The sequence below is a fragment of the Hipposideros armiger genome, unplaced genomic scaffold, assembly GCF_001890085.2.
Source record: "Hipposideros armiger isolate ML-2016 unplaced genomic scaffold, ASM189008v1 scaffold_581, whole genome shotgun sequence".
Classification (NCBI taxonomy): Eukaryota; Metazoa; Chordata; class Mammalia; order Chiroptera; family Hipposideridae; genus Hipposideros; species Hipposideros armiger.
Window position 1 is genome coordinate 1,124,007 of NW_017731931.1, and position 23,779 is coordinate 1,147,785.

Below are 23,779 nucleotides of genomic sequence, written 5' to 3' on the forward strand. Positions count from 1 at the left end.
TAACCAACTGAGCCACTCGGCCGGCCCCTTAAACATTTCTTCTGTACCATTCTCTTTATCCTCTCCTTCTGAAACTAAATTACAAGATGTAAGGCCATTTTGCATTCCAATCTCATATACTCTATTCTTTTTATTTTCACTCCTTTTCTCTTCAATTTTATTTTTCTACTTTCAAATGCCGTCTTCAAGTTTATTGATCCTTTCTTGTATATGTAGTCTTACCATATTCAATTCTAGAATGTCTCTTGTGTTTTTCAAAGTTTACACGTTTCTGTTGAAGTCCCCGTCTTCTCATGCCTGTTTTATCACCCTTCCACTAGCTCCTTCAGCATTTTTATATAGTTATATAACTTGATAACTGCAACATTTGGGAAATTTCTGACTTTGCTTCTGTTGAGTGTTTCCTCTCCGGATCAAATTTTTCTGCTCCTTTGAATGTCTTATAATTTCTTACTGCATCCTGGATATTTTGTATAATAAAAGGTACAAAAATAAGTTACCTGCAGAAATGGGCATAATTGTTCCTTTGTCAGATTCCTAGAGTGTAAAGGCTAGGTTTTTCGGATATGTAGCTGAGGTGGAGATGAACTTGTTGCTGCTTTAGTTTGATTCACTTCATCAGTTGCTTCAAATATTTTTTTTTTTTAAGATTTTATTGGGGAATTGGGGAAGGGGAACAGACAAGTTGCTGTTCTTTGGTTCTTCAGTCTAGTTGTGGAAGACACCGCTTCACTGGCCCATGTTGGTATTATGATCGTTGTGCTCTTCCCGGCTGAGGCAGCCGGTCACTGGCCATTGGATGGCTGCTCGTGGTGGCTCACAGCAGCTCACGCAGGCTGCCGGCCACTCATGGTAGCTCACAGCAGCCCACTGCAGCCTATGCCATTGCTGGTGACTCATGGCAGTCCAGCTCCAGGTCGAGCTGTTGTTCACCATCTTAGCTGTAGAGGGCGCAGTGTCACAGGCCCATGGGGGATCCCAACTGGCAGCCCTGCTGCTCAGAGCTCACACTCGCAAGCCAATTCTTAACCAAAGAGCCACTCAGCCGTCCCTCAAATATTTTAAGTGAACAAAATTTTCTTTCCACACGGATTGGGATCTGAACATTGGTACAATTTTAGTGAAATCTTTGTGCTTTTCAGCTGAGCTGCCAGCTTCCCAAACACGGGGGAATTTCTCTCTGAACTACATTCCAATTGCATATTTTAGAATTTGAGGCATTCTTTGTATTCTACTCAGGCTTTCTAAGTAGGTGAATTCTCAGGTGAACGCCTTCTTTCAATTACCATGTCTTTTGGAGGACAGAGTTGCTTACACTATTAAGACTCAATGTCTCAGAGAGATTCTTCCTTTGTTTTAGGTCTGTTCTATATTTTAATCTTAATGAATGAGTACATTCTTTCTAAAACCAGCACTCTAGCTGGTTAAAAAGAGGCAAGATGTACATCATGGATTTATAAGGACACTAATAAGCCAATATTTACTGAAATTAAATTTCAGTGAGTCTGTACCGAACACTGCACAAGAGGTAAGAAAAGTTGTCTTTCTCTTTAATAAATCCATCAAGCATTTACAAATTATGACACTATCCTAGAAATATGCAATAACCTTAGTAACTGGGATGGACAAAAACAGAGCTCCTAAACTATATTAGATCTCTGGTTTGATTTTCTAAAATCTGGTTAAAAGTGGACTAGTGCAGGGTCCTTCTACCATGTGATTCTGCCATCTTTTTTTTTTTTTTTAAGATTCTTATTGGGGAATTGGGGGATGGGAACAGCGCTGGGGAATTGGGGGAAGGGGAACAGACAAGTTGCTGTCTTTTTGTTCTTCAATGTCCTCTTTGTGGAGGACATTGCTTCACTGGCCCAAGTTGGCACCATCATTGCACTCTTTCCGGGCAAGGCAGATCAGTCGCCGGCTTCTGGACGGCCGCTCACCGCGGCTTGAGGGCCGCTCATGCTGGCTGCTGGCTACACACGGTAGCCCATGGCAATGCACTGCAGTAGGGGCTGCAGCCTACACCAACCCAACGACTCGCGGCAACCCAGCTCCAGGTTGAGCTGTTGTTCAGCATCTTAGCTGTAGAGGGCAGTGTCACTGGCCCTCATGTATGGGATCCGAACTGGGGCCTCTGGCGTCCCAAACCAGTTCTTAACCAACGCGCCACTCGGCCGGCCCCTGCCATCTCTTAAAATCTTGTTTTTATCCAATCAATATTTAATTGGTATAAGGAGGGAAAATTAAGAAAGGGCATTCCTGTATTTCAAAACCTTAATATTAAAATAAACACATCCATTTCATAAAATAAACATAAAATAAACACTTATATTTTACTGGCTAAAATTCAATCTCATGTCTATAGTGAGTCTGAGAAATATAGTCTTGCTGTGTATCCAGGACAAAAGGGAAATAGATTTTCACTATTGGTTCATAGTATCTGCTAGTTTTATCAGCTTAAAACCTCTTATTCTTTTTTTTTTAAGATTTTATTGGGGAGTTGGGGGAGGGAACAGCATTGGGGAATCGGAGAAGGGGAACAAACAAGTTGTCCTTTGGTTCTTCAGTCTAGTTGTGGAGGACGTCGCTTCACTGGCCCATGATAGTATTGTGATCATTACGCTCTTGCCGGCTGAGGCAGATTGGTCGACGACCATTGGACGGCCGCTCACGGAGGCTCACGTCCGCTCATGCTGGCTGCTGGCCACTGGCCACTCACAGTAGCTTACGGGAGCCCACTGCAGCCCTGCTGCAGCCTATGCCGTCGCTGTTGCCTCACAGCAGCCCAGCTCCAGGTCGAGCTGTTGTTCAGCATCTTAGCTGTAGAGGGCGCAGTGTCACTGGCCCATGTGGGAAACGAACCAGCAGCCCTGCTGCTCAGAGCTCACGCTCCCAAGCCAACTCTTAACCAATGAGCCACTTGGCCAGCCCCCAAAACCTCTTATTCTTAAAACTAACCATTCAACACAAAAATGTTAATTGAATTAAAGAGAAATGCCTTACTGTTCATCGAATCTACTGTACCTGGCAGTGAAGGCAAACCATATTTTGAGGGTATGGTTGTCTGCCATTACTTCAACCTTAAGGTGAGAGTTAAACACACATTCAAAATTTCTATTTATCATTCCTCTTTGAACTTACTAATATTTTCAGCCGATGTTATTTCTAAGGGTAAAAGTTAAATAATGGAATTAAAATACTGTTTGTCTTAAAATAATTTCTTTAATGTGTTAGTGCATTATCTCTAAGCCTAATATTCTAGTATGGATATAAAAGTCCATCTTCTTCTCTCTGTCATCTTCCCCCACACACAATTTGTAATTTTATGAACTTATTGTATCAATTTTCCCCTCACCATACTCTGGCCCTTCATACCTTGTATTACAATTTCCTTGATAACATAGCAATCAGGACTGGATGCTGTTTCCCAGGAGTGGCTGCACCATGATTTTCAGAGGCATAATAAAAAATTTGTTATAGTTTGTATATGAGTACATATTTTTTTGTAGTAATGCCAGGTTTCAATCAATGTTTACTGAAATGTCTCCCAGGTTCGCTGCTGCTTGATGTAGGTAAACAGTATTTCATTCCATTTTCTGTCTTATTAGTCCAGAAGTCTTCAGAAATTAAGAGTCCTATTCTAGCAACTGATTCGTAACCAAGCTCTCTTCCGCCATTTTCCCTTAAATCACTCCTTCTTTATACTTGTTCTTTCCATGTTTTATTCTGGACATAGAACCATTTCTTCAAAAAAGATAAACCTTGTTCACCTTCAAAGATTCTTCTGCAAATGTTCACCTTCTAGGTGAGCATTTTCTTCTTTTGAATTTTATCTGGGATCTGCAAACCATTCTTTATCTGCACAGACAGGGGTGCAAGCAGAAGCTATCCAATCACTTGCATGATAGAGAGAAAACTGTTTTGGTGGATATATGTATCACAGTTATTTTGTACCTAGTTTTTTCAGATTGTTGATTTTGTCCTTTAGAATTTGGGTTCTACAAAGAACGTCCCGTTAAAAAGGCTCAATATTTGCCTGTTCAAGACTACTTTTACCAATTATTTGCTATTAAGAAAAATCTAAAAAGCTCTTGACTGCAGGTTAGGGTGACTTTTATATTAATTATATCTACTATTATTCACAAACTTCTCAGCCTTGTGTATGAACACTAACCTTGGTTTTATGTAAAACATGATTGGAGTAAATTTAATCATATGTGATTAAAATCTCATACCAGAGATCATGAAATTATTGCAAGCATGTGACACACCAGTTAGCATATCTCACCTGGTGGCAGGAATCAAATTAATACCTGCAGAATCTCTTGTGTGAGGCTTAAGCAATGACAGTGCTCACATGAGTTCAGGTCTGCTTCCTTTTAAAGGTGGATTCCAGAAGAAAAAAATTTATAAAGACTATAAGTAATGTATTAATATGGTAAAACTATTACTTCAAAACCCTGGTCTAAAGGAGCTGCTGAGCAATGCTGATTATTTGATGCCCTGAAAAATGTCTCTCATAAAAGTGCTCCAAGCAAAACATGCTTCACAAAGGTTTTTTTCCCTTTAAAAACATAAAGAAGGTGTAGCTCAAAGTGGCCCAGGTGGGGATTGAGCTGGCAACCTTGCCGTTCAGAGCACAAGCTCTAACTGAGCCACCACGCTGCCTACAAAGATTTCTAAAATGAAAAAGGTTGGGTTTGGCAGACTGCTTGGTGCACTTCTGGTGCTTCTCTTAAAGTAGAAAAAAATCTACGATGTTGTAGTCCTTTGGTTTTATTTTCTGGGATAAAAAAGTATAGGCATAAATGTTTTTATATGGCCTTCTTGAAGATAACCTTTAAAACAACTTATCAAATGGCTTAATTTATGTCTCTTGATTATCAGTTTCCATCGATGTCACTGAGCCTTGATTAACTGGTTGAAAATTTCAGGGCAGAAGAAGTAACTTTTATGAATATTTTCCCAATCCCTGAGAATTCTAATCAGCACATAAATATTTTATCCTTTCATCAAAAATCTCTGGAAAGTAGCCGTGTCCGTTCATTGCTAATAGGGCAGGGAGCAGTGTCATAGAGTGTTAATCCATGTAAATTGGCTTCCACCCGTAAAGAAATTTTCTGGAACAGAAAAGAAAATTATATATACAAGTTTGCTTCTTAAAGAAAGATTACATCTTCAATTCTTCAATATGTTCTGAGGAATATTGTTTTGGATTAGGAATGTAAATCAATTCTAATAAGAGTGAGCCAGCTGCTGTATGGCCAAAGGTATCATCTGTAGTACCAACAGAGCTGGGAAAACCGGCTTCTGTACTTAGAAGTTCCTTGTTTTTCTTTCTATGAAGAATCAGTAAAACTAAATGTTGAGGATGGCCTACGTACATGTAGGCAGAGTTAATGAAAATTCTGTGAAAGCATTTCTAAATATTTGATTGTTTTACAACCCTATTTTTAAGGCTGAATCTTGCTAGCAAGACACTACTTCTGCAAACACGGAAACAATTCATCTGAGAAGTTTCTCTGCTGATATCACTGCTTATGATGTGAATTTTTGAAAAGCCTGGAGACTTGCCTATAGCAAATTCTCGTATTCCACCTGAAGGAAGTCTGACTGCATAAATCTTTGTTTTCTTACCTGAAAATCACGGATATAAGTCAGGAAAAAACCAAAGAAGGAAAATGACATAGACCATTCTGCTGCAGTAGTGATCATGTGAAGCACATAACCCTTGAATGACAATGGAAAAAAAGAATAGTGCTATGAAATTTCATTCAAATGATCTGTAATTTCTCTCAAATAAAAAAACCCGTAATATTTATAAACCAATCTGCCTCCTGAAAACAAACCCTTGATTTATTGCACCTATCTCCAGAACTATAGGTAGACATTAGGAAAGTCCTCCTAAATGATCTACCATGTCCCCCAAAATAAGACCAGGTCTTATATTAATTTTTGCTCCAACAATCTACATTTATTCATTTATTCATGTACAAAAATCTACATCTATTCCAACAGTCATGTCTGACTGATGATCTTAACTGGGGCTTATGTTTAGGGTAGGGCTTATATTACGAGCATCCTGAAAAATCATGCTAGGACTTATTTTCCAGTTTTTCATTTTTGGGGAAACATGGTAGTTATTGTGGTTTTATCAAGAGCAAATAAAAGCTCCATTTGAACAGTGAAGACAGGGGATCTTCTAGTCTACAATCAAGAAGTCACTGCCTTTCCCAAAGCCATAAGATTCATTAAATGCCAGTGAAACAAGTTTAAATAAACAAAGTTCACAATAAACTTAGTGCGACTTTTAGAGCATTAAATAATATCTGGATTATAATTTAGAGACTCTAGTAAATTATTTCACTCATTCATTCTCACAAACATGTCCTATCTAGGGCCAATTTCTTTAAAAATAGTTTAAAATAAAACGCCACCAGCAGTTTGTGAAACCAGATGAACTCATTTAATTTTCTATTTAGTATATGTCCTTTGTCTTTTTTCCTCAGCATCAAAGATGCTATCTCTATTCGGATATGCACTATATTGGAACCCAAATGCAGAGTCCACAATAATAAACTTCCAGATAACAAAAAGTGGGAGACTTTTTTCAATTCAGAAAACAAATATTCTAACAATGAAAGTTCTCAGCTGGGTATATTGTATACTATATCCACATTTAGAGGAATCAATTTCTGAGAAAACTCTTTACCATCACAATTCTCTTCATGTCTTGAAAATGGATGGAGACAACAGCTGACAGGAGAATATGGATGGTTCTATATAAACTCTTTCATATATAGAAAATAATGCTAATTCATAACTGATTAGTCTACTAAAAAAAGTTTCATTGTTAGTGATGAAAAATACATCAAAATCAACCAAAATTGTCATCTTTACTATAAAACTAAGTTTTATAGACTCCAAGTTCTTACTTTGTCCTTGGGATTCCAGTGGAGTTTCTGTACCACATCAGTGCCGAAACTGCCACTGTACAAAAGTGATGAGCAAGTCAGCACTATAAAAAGAAAAAGTTAGTCAAGGAAAAATCTCAGAGAAGACCTGTAAGTTTAAATTAGATTCAAAAACCACTTTAAAGGTCCAAAAGAATTACTCATGTGTACATTTGTTTTCAAGGTCCAAAACCATTTTCTTACAGACTTCATGGTACATGGCAGTAGGAACATTTTAAATGTGCCCAGAGGATTACTATGAAATGGTTCACACAGTCAACCCCCCTTAGCTCAGTAATTAAGCAGTTCTCACAAGCTTCAGCTACACAATTGTTCTCAGAAAAGGGCACTGACTCATCCTTCATATCTCTGAAGTGACTATGATGAGGCTAAACATTATTTTTGTTCCCAGCTCAGTTACTGAGGTCTTTTGTAAAATCTGAATTTCAGGTTTCAAATCCTTTAATTTGAGGTTACTAACCTAAGATCCGCACTGTCCACAAGAGGACTGCTTACAATATGCCAAGAGTGTTCACTTAAATGTTATTATCCAATTCCCTTCCAAGTGTAGCCACATTTTACAGCAAAGGATACTGCTAAATGCACTTACTCCACACCAGATGACTGCCAGCAGTCTGATCCAGAAGACTTGTTTGCCATGAATTTTGGGCTGCATTTGGTAGGAGAGGATGGTCTGCACAAACATGTATAAGGAGCCCATACCAAAGGTGAGCACTGCTCCACATACGTGTACAATGAAAAAGGTGGTTTTCTGAGAGGTAGAAAGAAGAAATAAGAAAATAAAAGACACTCGAAACACACTGCCAACACAATATTTAAAAGCACAAGCCAGAGATTTCAATAGGACATTCACTGAGTTTGGAAGCTCTGCGGATTCTACAGATTACTTCCTGAAGGAATTTTCTCTCACAGCACTCGGCATAAACCTGAGAATTACAGTAATACAAATTATTTCATATGCCACGACTGAAAATATGATAGTAATTATTGATTTACTCATTTATTGTTTATTTGGGTGCCTTTTATATGTTAAGCACTGTTCTAAGTACTCAGACATATTAGTGAACAAAACAGACAAAAATCTGGCCCTCAGAGTGTACATTCAAGTGAAGGAGCACAAACAATACTAAACTTCAGAAATAAATAAATTCCATTGTATGTTAGATGGTGGTAAGGGTTACAGAAAAAGAGCAGCGCAAACTATGAGGATTGGGATGGTTGGGAATGCGGGAGTAGGGAATTTCAATTTAATTTAACTCTAAATGCAATTAAAAGGCTCAAGAAATTAAAACATCCCCCTTGGCTTTAGTTTTATTGGTTTTGATAAATTACACAAGGGATTATCATAAATTGTAATTTTTTCTCCTTTACCTTACTTTCTTTCTTTCTTTCTTTCTTTCTTTTTTTTAAGGTTTTTATTGGGGAATTGCGGGGATGGGAACAGCGCTGGAGAATTAGGGGAAGGGGAACAGACAAGTTGCTGTCGTTTTGGTCTTCAGTCTAGTTGTGGAGGATGTTGCTTCACTGGCCCAAGTTGGCACCATCATTGCGCTCTTCCTGGCCGAGGCAGATCAGTCGCCAGCTTCTGGAAGGCCGCTCACTGCGATTGCTGGCCGCTCACGCTGGCTGCTGGCTACACATGGTAGCCCATGGCAACCCACTGCCACAGGGGCTGCAGCCTACACCGTCGCCAGCGACTCACAGCAGCCCAGCTCCAGGTCGAGCTGTTGTTCAGCATCTTAGCTGTGGAGGGCAGTGTCACTGGCCCTCATATGTGGGATCCGAACCGGGGCCCTCTGGCGTCCCAAGCCAGCTCTTAACCATTGCGCCACTCAGCCAGCCCTACCTTACTTTCTTATCAGTATCCACTTACATTTCATTTTTTACTATTAATATTTATACCATTTCCTTAAAAAGTGATGACAGCAGCTCTCGAAAAATTCTATAAAGTTTTCCGGTTGAACTACTCTGTCTTTCTAAGCTGATGCTGTCTGTATTTCATTGGGCCGAGATGGTAGAGTGCAGCACCTGGCACAGAGGGTCTGACCAAAGTAACAAGAGAAGAGCGGTTAGGGCCTGGTTCCCTCATTTTACAATCAACTGTGCTAAGTCACAAACACAGAGCCAATTTTCTTAGGTGAAGGTTAGGAAGTTTCTAGTATAAAGAAGTAAAATATAACAATTTATTTGCCAAAGGCATTGGTTTCCTTTTGGAGAGAGAATAGGGCTACTTTGATATGAATAGGGGTGTTAAAATTGGTACTAAGTTAGGAGCACTGGGAAGTAAAATTAAAAAAAAAAAAAATCACTGGGGCCGACCGAGTGGCTCAGTTGGTTAAGAGTGTGAGCTCTGAACAACAGGGTCACTGGTTCGATTCCCACATGGCCAGTGAGCTGCACCCGAGCTGAGCTGCTGCTGAACTGCAAACAGGTGGCAGGATGGCTCAGCTGGTGAGAGCACATGTTCCTAACAACAAGGTTGCCGGTTCTACTCCTGCATGGGATGGTGGGCAAGGCCCAATAGCAACTAAGATTGAACAGGGCACCTTAGGCTGAGCTGCCCTGAGCTGCTGACGGGCGGCCAGATGGCTCTGGTTAGAGTGTGCGTTCCTAGCAACAAGGTTTCCGGTTCGACTCCCGCATGGGATGGTGGGCTATGCCCACCTGCAACTAAGATTGAACACGCCACCTTGAGCTGACTGGCCGTGAGCTGCGGCTGGGCAGCTGGATGGTGACTGGACTTGGAGCTGAGCTAGCTGTGCCCTCCACAACTAAGATTGAAGGACAACAACTTGGCTGTTCCCCTTCCCCAATAAAATCTTAAAAAAAACCCAAAACAATCACTGTTATTGCTGCTGTGTAACAAAGGGGAAAAAAAATTCAGCACCAATAAAACATTAATATAAAATGGTATTATCTTTTTGGTTTATAATTTATCTATACATATGGGTAAAGGCGGGAAAATATAGGCAAAAATGAAATAAATTATTTTACGGCTAAGAGCAGAAATATGGGTAAATTTTCCCCCTTAAAAATATATTGATGAAGCTAAATACAGATATAGCCTGATCAATATCCACTTGTGAGCAGTACACAGTTCTATTAACACAATCCTATAGATTAAAAAGTAAAAATAAAGGGCCGGCCGAGTGGCGCGATGGTTAAGAACTCGCTTGGGATGCCAGAGGGCCCCGGTTCGGATCCCACATATGAGGGCCAGTGACACTGCCCTCCACAGCTAAGATGCTGAACAACAGCTCAACCTGGAGCTGGGCTGCCATGAGTCGCCGGCGACGGCGTGGGCTGCAGTCCCTGTGGCAGTGGATTGCCATGGGCTACCGTGTGTGGCCAGCAGCCAGCGTGAGCGGCCAGCAGCCGCAGTGAGCGGCCGTCCAGAAGCCGGCGACTGATCTGCCTCGCCAGGGAAGAGCGCATGATGATGCCAACTTGGGCCAGTGAAGCAACGTCCTCCACAACTAGACTGAAGAACAAAACGACAGCAACTTGTCTGTTCCCCTTTCCCCAATTCCCCAGCACTGTTACCATACCCCCAATTTCCCAATAAAAATCTTTAAAAAAAAAAAAAAGTAAAAATAAAGAATGAAGAGCATTTACTATTATGTTTCTCTAATTAAAATAGAGGTATTAAAAAACTGGTTTTAACTGGCAGTATCTCTGCATAATACGAGGTATGATCAAACAATATGGTGAATGTTTAAACAACAAAAAATTATTACAGTAAGACACATTGCCATTAATCCCCCTCAAAATACTCCCCCTCGCTTCGAACACACTTATCCCTTCATTCTTGCCACTTTCTGAAGCAGTTCTGGAAGTCCTCTTTCGTGAGTGTCTTTAGGTGCACTGTCAGGGCTGCCTCAATGTCCCGAATAACTTGGACTTTGGGGAGGAATCAGAAGTCACACGGTGCCAGATCTGGTGAATCAGGTGGAGGAGGACATATCATAATGATTTTATTGGACAGAAATCGCCATATGCTAGAAGCAAAGTGTGACACAGAGCATTGTCATGATGGAGGATGATTTATGACACACTTTAAAACAGACTTTCTCTCAACTGTAGCTCACACCCTACTGACTACACTGAACAAGTTGAAACTTGTCACACACTGTTACTAAGTAAGGTTCAATGAGAAGCTTCCTGTATTGAAGATCCTGCCTTTCTGTTGGATGGCGCTCGGGAGCAGCGTTCACAGTATTTTGTGATCACAGTGGAAAAGCTCCCTGTCACACATCGCTTCTGGTATACAAGTCCTGCCATATAAAAACATTACGGTGTGTCCTCACCCACCTTATTCACCGGATCTGGCACCATGCGACTTCTGGCTCTTCCACAAAGTCAAAATGATCATGAAAGGTGAACATTTTGAAACGATTCAGAATATTAAGGCAGCCATGACGGCACAACTTAAGACACTCATGAAAGAGGACTTCCAGAACTGCTTCAGAAAGTGGCAAGAATGAAGGGATAAGTGTGTTCAAACGACGGGGAGTATTTTGAGGAGGATTAATGGCAATGTGTCTTTTATTGTAATAAAATTTTTTATTAAACATTCAGCATATTATTTGATCACATCTCGTACATTTAATTTTGTTATTTTAGAGACTAGGGAAACAGCAAAAGATGTTGAAATGGGCAAGAGGTTATCCTTTCAATAGAATGCTAGAACCTCTGGGACTGGTTCTACAGGAATGTGAGTTTTATTTGGCTTTGATTAGGCTATTTTGCAAACAAAGCTTCTGTAATGATAAAAATTATGGGCAGAGACATAACTTACAGAAAACTGACAGTAATGTAAATAATTCATATCCATAGTAATGCAAACTATGTCCTGCTGAATGCAACTAATTATCACTTGCGAATAATGATCAGTGTTGTATCTATTTGTAAATTCATTTTAGCATTCCTTATCTAACTATAAATATGTGGTACTTTGACTTCTCTTTTGAACTGGTTTGTAATATGTACTATTTCTCTCATTAATTAATAAGTTAAATAAAATATTGGAAACATACAAAGGCCATGATTTTATCCTTTTTAAAAATATATTTTTTACTAAAACAAAGACAAAAACTTATTCTTGACAAAGACAAACAAGAGAAATTAGAAATATGTGTGGTCAGGGGCAAATGTTTTATATAGAACTTACAAATTACATATTGAGTGGTCTCTAATCTTTACCTAAAAGCAGTTAATAAAATTTAGGAACTAATCTTCTGCGTACTTATCCCTATCCCTTCCAAAGACTCCGTGAAGATAAATTTTCTAGTGAGGGAGCAACGCCATGTGACAGCAAAGGCATACATTACAGAGTTATGCTGCCACAAACTAAGGAATGCCAAGGATTACTAGCTACCACGAGAAGCTAGGAGACAGGCAGGAACAGATTCTCCCTCTGAACCCTCCGAAAGAACCATCCCTACCCACACCTTGATTTCAGAATTCTGGCCTCCTGAACTTTGACAGAATAAATTTCTGTTATTTTAAGCCACCTGGGTTGTGGTGTTTTGTTATGGTAGTCCTAGGAAATCAATATAGATTTCAGCCTACTTATCCTTTCCAAGTTTCCTTGAGGATAAATTTCTTAGGAAGAGAAAAATTCCTCTAACTAGGCACTGAGTACACTTACCATGTATTTGTTTTCCTGAATATTATGACACATACTTGTTTTCAAAGAAATTTTGTATTTTTTAAGTCAGATTGTTTTCAAATGCCATATTAGAATTAGTAGGTCTCTTTAAATGCAGACAACCGCTGTAATAACAAGAGAATTTTTTATTCATCCAGCTTAGTCCCTTTGGCCTCTGTCAATAAGTTACCAAATATTTAATGAGAGCATGTGTGTGCTAAATACTATGTTAGATGTTGAATATATTGTAGAACAGTGAACAAAACTATTGTGTTTAATATTAATGAAGAAATATACAACTAAATTTTTTTTTTTAATTTAAAAAGTGTGGATATAAAATTAGACTATAAAAGGTGCTATGAAGAATTTGTCTCCAGAGGCTTGGAGAAGACAAAGAAAGAAAACTTGAAATACATAGGAGCAAGTTGATCCACAGAAAAGGCTCCCCGGAGGAAGTACTGCACTGAGATCTAGAAGGTGTCTAGGCTGGGGGCTGTGGAATGTCCAACAGAAGAAACAACATATGGAGTTAAGTGAACTTGTCTTATTCAAGGAACAAAGAAAGGCCACTGTCGTGGACAATGGAGACATCAGGAAGGGTAATGATGCAGAGTGAGGCTGGAGAGGGAGACAGCAGCCAGATCACAGAAGACCTTTGATTTAATTAAGCAGTTTGGCAGTTACCGAATTCCTTTTTCTCTCTTGATTATATGTCTTTTCATGCAAATTTGAAGCTACAGAGCTTTCAGCAGGGGGACAGGGAAACAGAGGGAGATGGATACATATTTCCAAAAGATTCTTTTGGCTGTTATATTAAATTAAAGGGATATAAGAGTGAATGCTGAGAAATGATTAAGGAGACTATGGCAGGAGTCCAGAGGAGAGATGGTGAAATCTAAACTAGTTGAGAAGGAGATGGTAGGGATAAAAGTGGAGACAGCAGTAAAGAGAGGCAGTTGCTTTTAAGAGACATTTAAGAAATGCATCAACAAGTCCTTACTTTAAAACACAGTGCTCCCCTCTCTTCTAAGCTCTGTAACTGTAAACCTGCTTAACTATTAATATTATAACTCAAAGGTCTCGTATGATCGGGCTGCTGTCTCCCTCTCCAGCTTCATTCTGCATCGTTTCCCTTCCTCGTGTCTCCACTGTCCATAACACTGGATGTATATATGAAAGAAATTTCTATCGTGTTAAGACACTGAAATTTTGGGCTTTGTTACAGCAGCAAGCACTACCCTAACATCCCCTTGGATTATAACACTAGAGATTACTAGTATTAACCATGCTTAAACAACTGAAAAGGAGAGAGCAATCAGGAGCATTATAGGAATGGAGAACTGCGAATGAGAGGGAGACAGAATATGCTTCTATAGGTTATCAAATGTCTAAATGGAAACTTTAAAAGACTGCAGAGCAATTAATCAAAAACCACCACAGGCCCAGGACGCAACCAGTATTGCCAAAGATTTATCTGAAAGAACATCAGTGGAAAGGAATGTGGAGAGTTTGCAAATATTTGAAGGTTTACTGTTATTTTAACATTAAGAACTCCCCGAGAAAAAGCCAGAAGAGCCTCAGATCGTCCCATTCCTTCCCTAATACAAGAGCTGGGCACCTAGGAACGCAGGCAGTCAAGCAGAACATCTAAACAAGACTGTAAAATAGGGAATGAGTATAAATTGTCAGGCACATATTTTTAACAGTTCAAATCTGTAATTGTGTCACTTATAATTTATATCAATTCTCTCTGGTCTTAGAGTAATCTCCGACTAAGTAGTAATAAATAGTCTAATAAATTGAATCCTGTGGATCCTTAAAAAGTCAGAATAATTTATGTTTGTATAAGAGATTATTGAGAATGAAGTTTTCTAATTGTGAATATAGCTAAAAGGGTCAAGTAATATCAAAGCAGTGGATCCTACTTTGTTAAGGAAACAAAGTATGTACAATAACTGAATGTTTCAGGTTTCCTTTGTAACACATATATTTATGTAGTTCAGGAAAACATCTGGGTTAAAACACAAACCTGGAAGTTTGCCACAAGAGAAAGTCCTAAACAACTCAGCAATCCAAGTACAAGGCCAGCCTTGTTTAATCTGATGATACAATTCCCTTCAGGATTCAGAGCATGAACTTGCTTATAACGAACATAAATGGTAGCAACGCCTGGGAAGAGATAATCCAAGAAACAAGCAATAAATAACCAAGGAATACAGTTGCCAATAAAGAGTTTACAAAGGTCTCTACTATCCAGAAACATAGATTTTTCCTTTTAGAATTAATCTGAGAGAAGAAAAAAGCTAAAAAACACAAAAAGCTGTAGATTTTAAAGGAATTTTAAGGTTGCACTATAGAACTACTGCGATCTCTGTGTATCTGAGCAAGTCATTTGCCTCCCATGGGCCTCTATTTACCAATATTTAGGATAAAATTTAAGAGATAAGCTTGATATTTCAAAACATCAATCTTTCTGAAATCTCTAATGGTAAGTGTTATATAAAATACAAAATGTTCTATATGATTAACATTAAAGTTTCAAGTAATTCGTTCTAGAATACGGATAAAACGCGCATACGCAAATAAACACCAAGACTTCTTGTCTCAAAAAAAAAAGGTTACTCGCCTCACTCTTTCATTTTATTTCCAATTACTACAACATGGCTCAATCAGATAACAATTACACAGAAAAAAAAAATTTTACCACCCTCATTAGTGAAAAAAGGGCCAAATCAAACTTTCCATTGTAAAAATAATACCAAAGAACTGAGAAGTGTAGAAAACGTAGCAGATATGCTTTTGTAGACAAGTTTTTGAAATATTTAGTCGTAAGATGAACTTCTATATATTGAATCATTTACTTGACTTTAATTTTTGACTTCATATGGAAGAATGCACATATTTAAAACAATCATAACTGGTGGAAAAAACAATATTTTTAGTAAACCATTACTAAAAATTGGGTTCAAAACATAATTAACAGGAATGTAAAATACTGTAGTAGAACCCCATTCCTTTGGCATTAGAATATTGCTCAAAAATCAAAAAATGGCTCCATCGTTATTCTCAAACCTCTCAATTATTTATCCTAAAGGAATTTAGTTGGGGTTAGTTGTGGTCAGCGTGTTTACAGCTCTTTGTTCTCTAATTGTTGCTTAAGAAATCTACTTAAGGCCTCAAGGGGTCTTTGGTTATATTTCACAACTTGTATTTGAATGAGTAGTCAGTCAAATGGACCTATACATTTTTTAAGATTTATTTCCATAATTTAGTATTTCTAGAAATTGCCTTTTAAGAGGAATATATCTGTGGTCAATAATTTAGCAATAACATTCCCTCAAGTATAGTAAACAAGTAACAGTAGTGTCTGAAAAACAAAAGGGCAGGGCCGGCCTAGTGGCTCAGTTGGTTAAGAGCTCGCTCAAGAGTGCGAGCTCTGAGCAACAGCAGTTTGATGCCCGGCCCGAGCTGAGTAGCCCCTGAGCTGCCAACAGGTGGCAGGATGGCTCAGCTTAAAAAAATTAAAAAAAAAATTAAAACATAAATAAAAAAGGAAAGGGCAATTTAGCTATTGATTTTGATGGCTAAAACTTCACTCCTGGGCTGGCCAAGTGGTTCAGTTGGTTAAGATTGCAAGCTCTGAGCAACAGGGTCACCAGTTTGATTTCCACATGGGCCAGTGACCTGCACCCGAGATGAGCTGCCGTTGAGCCACCAACAGCAGGATGGCTCAGCTGGTGAGAGCACGTGCTCCTAACAACAAGGTTTCCGGCTGGACTCCCACATGGGATGGTGAGCTATGCTCACCTGCAACTAAGATTGAACACGGTACCGTAAGCTGAACTGAGCTGCCGACAGGCGGCCGGATGGTGACTGGACTTGGGAGCTGAGCTAGTTGCACCCTCCACAACTAAGATGGAAGGACAACAACTTCGCTGTTCCCCTTCCCCAACTCCCCAATAAAATCTTAAAAAACAAAAAGAAAAAATCTTCACTCTTATTACTTACATAAAACTGCAGCGAAATTTAACATTGCACCAAACAAGCATTTTTCTGGAGCTACTGTACCAGTGTCACTGAAAGAAAAAAAAAGAAGGTATGTGCATTTCTGATACTAGATATACACGTGTTTCTTCTAAGGGATAAGAAATAATAGGGGTTACTTCAAATCCTTTCTTTTTTATATATCCATGAGTTCAACTCCTAATTTTATAATGGGACATTACACTGTGAGGCCACAATTATTTGCCTAGTTCACTGTTCTCTCATACCACTTAAGATTATTTCTTTTTCACATAATAGAAATCAATATAAATTGATTTTTAAAAAAAAGACTATTCTTGGCATGTTAAGGATGTGTTACTGACCTATATCAGTCAGCAGATGTGTTCATCTGTGTCTCCTGAACATTCCCTACACATCACAGGTTCTTTCACAACTGTCTTTTGTCATCTGTTGTTGACTCTGCCTACAATTTAATTAACACTGAATTATTTCCTGGTCAATTAAAAAAATATTTATCAAGCACCTACCACGTCCTAGACATGTTTAGGGACAGAAGATGGTGGTAAATAAACGAGACCAAGCCTTGCCCTCCTGGAGGTTCCCTTCAAAACCAGTTTTGAGCCCCCTCCTCTCGATGGCCTTGGCCAATCCTCTAGCAGAATGATGGCTCACACAGTATCCTGTCCAGACTTCTATTAAAACCACTCATCACACGGTACTGCAAGGTATCTGCTTACATGCAGTTCTTTGAGGACAGTGTGGAGTACACAGATCCAGATCAACGGCCCTTCATTTACCAACTGAAACCTTGGGTGTGTTCTTTTATCTCCTTAAAACTATTTCCATCTGCAAAATGGGGCCATTAATTCCTTCCCAGCATCTTCGGATCAATGGGAAGAAATGAAACTGTTGTAATGCATGTGAAATATCTAGCACAGTAGCAGGCACACAGGAGACCCCCATTAAATGTTAGCTCCTTTCCCTTCCTTCAAACTACTATAAAGACTTAAAAGACAAAAAAAAGTTTTTGACCTTGAATTGAAGCACTATAGGAAAGAGACAATAAGGATCTCAACTAAGCCACTGTAATGGGAATAAAAAAGAAAAGTAAAGGCATATCTGGTAAGGAATCAGTAAGATTTGGTGAACATTTAGATTAGGGTTAGGAAAGGTAAAGCATCAAATCTGAATTCTAAAGCCTGCTCCTTCTGACTCCAAAACGTATCTTCAGATACAAAAGACTTTGTTACTCTTTGGTTACCTTCAGGAAGTGAGGATTATGGTTTCTTGTTGCTGTTGTTTCGTCTACCTTTCAAGTTTTCAAGAATAATGTATAAGTATTATTCTCATAATCAGAAAAAACCCATAATTTTAACAGTTGTATTACAAATGATGCTTCTGTTTTGGATTACCCCAAAAGGAGACAAAAGCATGCATTTTCAAGGTGGCTGGCAAAGCAGGCTCCTTCCCTGGCTCTGGGACCCAACGACACAAACTGGCCCCCACGTGAGAACAGCCACACCCATACCCTCATCAGCGTAGCCTACCCTTCAACCCAGTGGTCATCACACTATTTTGATACCACATCATAAAAAAAAGTCTGATCATGTAACTTCAAAATGTATATATTTATTATATTATACATATATACTAAATATAAGTTTAGATATTTTGAGATTAATAAAATATACACAGAAGTTGTAATAATTTCTTCTCGTACCCCAGTGGTTAGTCTCATGCACCCTACTTGGGCACCAACTAAGAAAACACCTGAAGCCCACTTGCGTAGAATTGTCTTTGAAGTGAAATCTACTTTCAGTTGTGTCCTTTGGGGCTATAACAATTAAACCTTTTAGTTACAGTATGGACTGAAAGAAACTTCGCAGAGTAATATCTACTGTAGTTTAACTTAATCACTTTACAGATGAAGGAAATGAGCCTAAGAGGAGTCAAAAATAAGTATCATTGAGTTTAAATATATTAGAATGTTGGGGAACGATACTCGGGTAGTGATACTCAGTTCATCAGAAGAAAAATAAAAAGGTAGAAAGACAGGGACAGAAAAGGAAGTGTCTAGTGTACTATCGGTCAGAAAATCACATGCATTACCATCAGAGAACTGAAACTCTGAAAAAGAACTCAAATGGCCTCTTAAATTATTTAGGGCTCTTTAAAATGAAAGCAGACAAGTTCTCGAAGAGGAAATAAAAATGCTGAAGGACCCACATGAATCTGATAAATGTGTCTTCTCTTGGGGTTACGAAAGAGCAAACTGACTCCTTAAGCTACAGGTTCCTCTAAGAAAGTGGTAACCGGTGGTGATTATTTACCAAATTATTCCTAGAATTGGAACCTTAAATTCTAACATATCTTTGGCTTTTGGAAATCTTCCCCAAGTGCAACCAATTTGTTAATATCCTTTGTGTCACACCATGCCACTGTGGAAATAACAAGTGTAGATGGTAATGCCCTGATCTCTTTCTGACACTTTAAAAAATATAAATTTAGCCTTTTGAATGATCATCCTTTAAAAGTATACTATTTTCTGGTTAGAAAGGCTATTTCTCAGAAGGTAAACAAATAAATAAATGAAACAACTACAATAACAAGAAAAAACTCCAAACTCTGGAAATCTACCAAGTCATTAATCACCTCTGGGGGGTGAGAAGGAACTGGAGGGGGTTTCAGAAGAGATGTCCACTTTTTATTTTTATAATCACCCTAGTATTCTTTAAAATTTGTTATAATAAGCACATATTGTCTTTAGAGTTAGGAAAAAAGAGGGTTACAGACAGCACATGCAACTGAACACCCATCATTAGTAATTTTGAAATTTCAAAAATATTACCTATAAACTTTGATACTTCATGTGTCAGAAAGATCTACGCGACATGTCATAAAAGTCAGGGCACAGCTTCTAGAGTCAAATTGCCCAGTCAAATTGAATCTTGGTTCCATCATTTACTGAGTCGTGTGCCTTTGGACACATAATTTAATCTTCCTGGACCTCATTTTCTCCTTTCTCTAATGGGGTAGTAGTTCCAACCTCAAAGGGTGTTTGTAAGGATTCAATTATTTAAGACCTGAAGAATGCTTAGAACATCACCTGTACACAGTAAGTAGACCAACAAATGTTTGTCACTACCATTATCTTTCAATATTGTTTGCGGCATTTTTTTAATTTTAAGGAGAGAAAAATTCCAACTCTATCTTCTGAGAAAACCTCAAATACATATTTGGAAGACAAGGCACTGAAGAGTCACAATTCACTAAGCAATTCCCCAACTGAATCTTAGCCCTCTGTCTCCACATTTCTCTATCTCACAGGAAGAGCCAAATACAACTTCCTTGTTACTTTCCTTTTATCCTTGTAACGTCAAACATAAAATTTGATTTCTAAAACGTTAATACTAAACTTTGGCTTCAATGTGAAAATACGAATGAGACATAAACATTCTCCTATAAAATACATTTCACTGACCTGATATAAGGCAAAGCAGGGTCAACATGGTGGAGGGTTATGGCAGTAATGTATGAAAATATGAAAGCAGCGGCAGTCCAAATTACAAGGGCTGAAGGAAGGAAACTGAGGCCTTGCTGAAACCACCACATCTCAACCAGGTCTTCTGAAGGTGAACAAAAACAAATCAGAAGAGATTATTTGCAAGTATTTCATCTAGTCTACTTTAGCCATCTACTCCCCCAACCTTGGACTTATCACCCCGAGCTATTCCACTTCTGAAGTCATCCCCACACCATCTACTAACACCTGCCTTCCTTCCATATCTCAGTAAATGAAACCAAGATTCACCCACTTGCCATACCCAGAAGCCTTGTTTCTCCCCCATCTTTCCACACATAATCAAATACCAAGTACTGTTTATTCCACCTCCTAATTTCCTTCAAATCTACCTCTTCTCTCCCTCTTCACTGCCACTACCCTACCTAAACCACTGTCATTTCTTGGCCAGACTATTATTATAACCTACTATTAATAAAGGATCCTCCTCTAGTTTGGACCACAACCAATCTAGACTCCACCCTAAAACCTTCTAATTCTAAAATACCAATCTGACCACCTTATTCTCCCCAAAGAATTCTTCAGTGCCTCCCCTATGCCCTTATAAACAGTCTTTCCTCCTAAACATGGGTTATAAGGTCCTTGCATTGTCTGATCTCTACTCATTTTCTATATTCATCTCTAGATACTCCTTCGGCTCGGAATTCCTTGCTCTAGTTATCATCATCTTCATCATCATTACAAAAGCAAACACAGTGTTTACTCTGTGTCGGCAATGTTACTAAGCGCTTTAAATATATGATCACATTTATTCCTCACAACAGAATTACAGAGGTTAAGGGAATTGGGGGGGTAGGCAGGATTCAAACTCAGGTGGCTCCATTCTCACACCAACCACTATGCTATACTGCCATAGCCAACTTTTTCCAGGTCTTCAAAGGTGTCACTCTCTCGCATACCTTCAGACCTTCATGTACAGTGTTCTGTCCGGATGACGAGACTACAATGCTATTAGTCCTCCCCCCACTACCACCAGTTAACTCCTTCGCAAGTCCCACCTCTTCTAGCTTCAGTTGAAGTGTCCCTGCTTTGTCTCCAATAGCACCCTTTACTTCCTCACCAGGACACTCATCACACTTAACCGTTACTTGTTTGGCTTTATCTTCTTCACTAAACTTTACGTTCTGTGAGAGCAGGAACCAATTGTTTTTTTCACCATTATATTTCCAGCTCCTACATGAGGAAAAAACAGAGAAGGCCTAAATATATGCATACCACATATCACAATTTTTTAGCTTACATTTCAGACTGAGGATGTCAGTAAGAAATAATGAGTCAATAATGTGACTTAGAAAACAATGTGTCTTCATGCATTTAATTTTTTTTAAATATAGAAATACTTTTAAATTATAAGAAATTACTCCTATGCATGTGAAAATAATTTCATGCTGGGAGAAGTATCTTCTCAGTTAGACTGAAATTTAGTATTTCCCATGAACTTTGTAAAAACTTACAACTCTTTTCTCCAATGTGCTCAGCTTCCTCTTCTCAGACTGACCTTCCAAATAATAAAATCTCAGCCATTTTTGACTTGTACTTGTCATTTACTCTGATCATCTGACGTGTTGCTAAATATGTACATTCAAATCTTGTCAAGTAAGTTTCTTTTCCTTTGCCCCTACCACCACCATTACAGACTTGATTTGAGTAATTTCCTGTCTGAATTATCGTAATCTCCTCCTTCGTATTCTTTTTTCCTCATCAGTCCTTAACGTTCCAAAAGTTTTGTTCATCTATTTAGTTAATCGTGACAATTGCTAAATTCCTATAGTGGTTCCCCCAGCATTTATTTCTGGGACAATAATTATCAATTTCTATAAATTTTGAATTACAGCACTTCTAAAATCTTTTTCTCCTTTCATCTCTTTAAATTTTCATTTGTTTCTGATAATTCTAATCTAAAATCCTTGGAGAGTCTAGTTCCATGCGTGTTGGTTCTGCCAACCCTTGCACATGTGTTTTATGGTTTTTGACTATGAGCTCGTCTTTGGCTTATCTTAATTAGAAGTATCCTAAAAGGCTGAGATTAAAGATGAACCATTTCTGGGGGGTTTGTGTTCATTTTGGCCAGGTACTCTGACCCATTAGTAACCCGGGCCAACTGGAATTTCTTGGCTTTCAGGTTTTTTAGACCAGGTAGATATGCCAATTTGAACCCTGAATCTGAGTGGTGGCAGACCCTGCAGTTTTGGTTATTAGGTGGTACTTTTATTCCCCCACCTGGAGCTATTGTGAAATTGAACAAATTTTTTTGTGATCTCTCTTTGCCAGGAAGGAGATATTTTTCCTAGTCCATTTTTCACTGCTTTTGTATAGATTTTTGAGGGTTCTGGTTGAATTTGGGGGGAGGTGGTTATCCAAGGTTATACAATTCCAAGTGGAAATATTTACATTTATTTTTTATGTAAAAGTCATCCCCTGAAACACAGGTGCCATTTACACCAACTAACTACCATGTGAATGGTAATTCTTGGAGTTGTACACCCAGGAGGTCAAAGGGGTATGGTTTTATCTACCTTGAGTGGGGAGCAGGGAGAGCCTATCACCTGTCCCTAACTGTGCTTCTGCCAAGCAAGCAAAATTAGAATTTTAATGGTTAATTAATAATTTAATAAACCTTTCAAAATACTTGAAAATATGCAGGAATAACTTTCACAAGGCAGTAAGAGTGCTTCACAAAATGTTTGCATCTCTCACCTATCTTCTCTGGTTTCTTTGGTGATCCACGAATCAGAGCTGCAGTTACACTAAGTTTCACAAATATGTAAATACCACTGGTAATAAGATGAATTCCTTATGCTGTCTCCTCTAAGTGGTGACTGCTAAAAAACGATAAGAAAATTCTGGATATTCCCAGTGAAGAAAGCCCTAACCTTCTTTCAGAGGTACACAGAACCATCAGGCCTAAAGCAAAGCATAATAAAAAAATGGTTATTTTTTGTAAACTCTAACTTGACCTTCTGACAAACGTAATATTCTTGTAATGGTTAAGTTCTAAAGAGTCTAGAAGATTAAGTTTTTTAATAAGTTGGATCGAATATTACAGGGAATTTGGAGAAACTCTTACGATGCAAATTACAGAGCTACATTTACATACTGATCTAGAAATTAAAATTTGGGACAACTGGAAAACTCATTTCTGTGGTGGTTTTCAAATACATCCTAATGTAAAGCACGGTGTGGATTCACAGGGCTTGCCACTTACCTTTCAGTCCTAGGATCACCCCCTACTACCCCCGCGATAGAACTGCGCGTAGTAGACTTGAGTTTCTTATAAACACAAGGTCACCACAGATCTCAATTTCAAACCTCCTCCCCTCAACCTCCCCACCAAGGACATCTGAGCCCAGGAGTGACAACTGCAACGCGTACTCAACCGTAATTTTTGTGGGACTGGGGCAAAGGTTCTCGGTAAACCGCTGAAATCCCAGGGAATTGCATATTTTAGTCCGCCGCCTTCTTCCGGAGGCGCGAAGCTTTTGGACGAAGATCACCGCTCCGTTTCGCCTGGGGCCGGGAAAAGATGCGGGAGGCGGAGCTTGGCCCGGCGTGGGGCGGTGGGAACGGGGC

At 38.8% G+C, this 23,779-nt stretch overlaps 1 protein-coding gene across 7 annotated transcripts in view; it reads right to left on the bottom strand.

Moving 5' to 3' along the window:
- Positions 1–2,859: 2,859 nt before the first annotated feature.
- The window catches only part of DRAM2 (DNA damage regulated autophagy modulator 2), a 21,354-nt gene continuing 434 nt past the window's right edge, over positions 2,860–23,779 (bottom strand). Inside the window, exons 2-11 of one of the 7 annotated variants that reach the window (XM_019624160.1) lie at positions 23,587–23,716; positions 22,907–23,031; positions 21,208–21,382; positions 20,111–20,255; positions 16,633–16,700; positions 14,654–14,793; positions 7,548–7,725; positions 6,936–7,018; positions 5,638–5,730; positions 4,764–5,120 (exon numbers count right to left, since the gene is read on the bottom strand). In XM_019624160.1, coding sequence (XP_019479705.1) covers positions 5,013–5,120; positions 5,638–5,730; positions 6,936–7,018; positions 7,548–7,725; positions 14,654–14,793; positions 16,633–16,700; positions 20,111–20,241 — 801 coding nt within the window. In that variant the 5' untranslated portion in view covers positions 20,242–20,255; positions 21,208–21,382; positions 22,907–23,031; positions 23,587–23,716 and the 3' untranslated portion in view covers positions 4,764–5,012. Of the gene's footprint in view, positions 5,121–5,637; positions 5,731–6,935; positions 7,019–7,547; positions 7,726–14,653; positions 14,794–16,632; positions 16,701–16,991; positions 17,093–20,110; positions 20,256–21,207; positions 21,383–22,906; positions 23,032–23,581; positions 23,717–23,779 lie in introns of those variants that run through there. The other 6 variants (XM_019624162.1, XM_019624161.1, XM_019624163.1 and 3 more) reach the window with 6 other exon arrangements.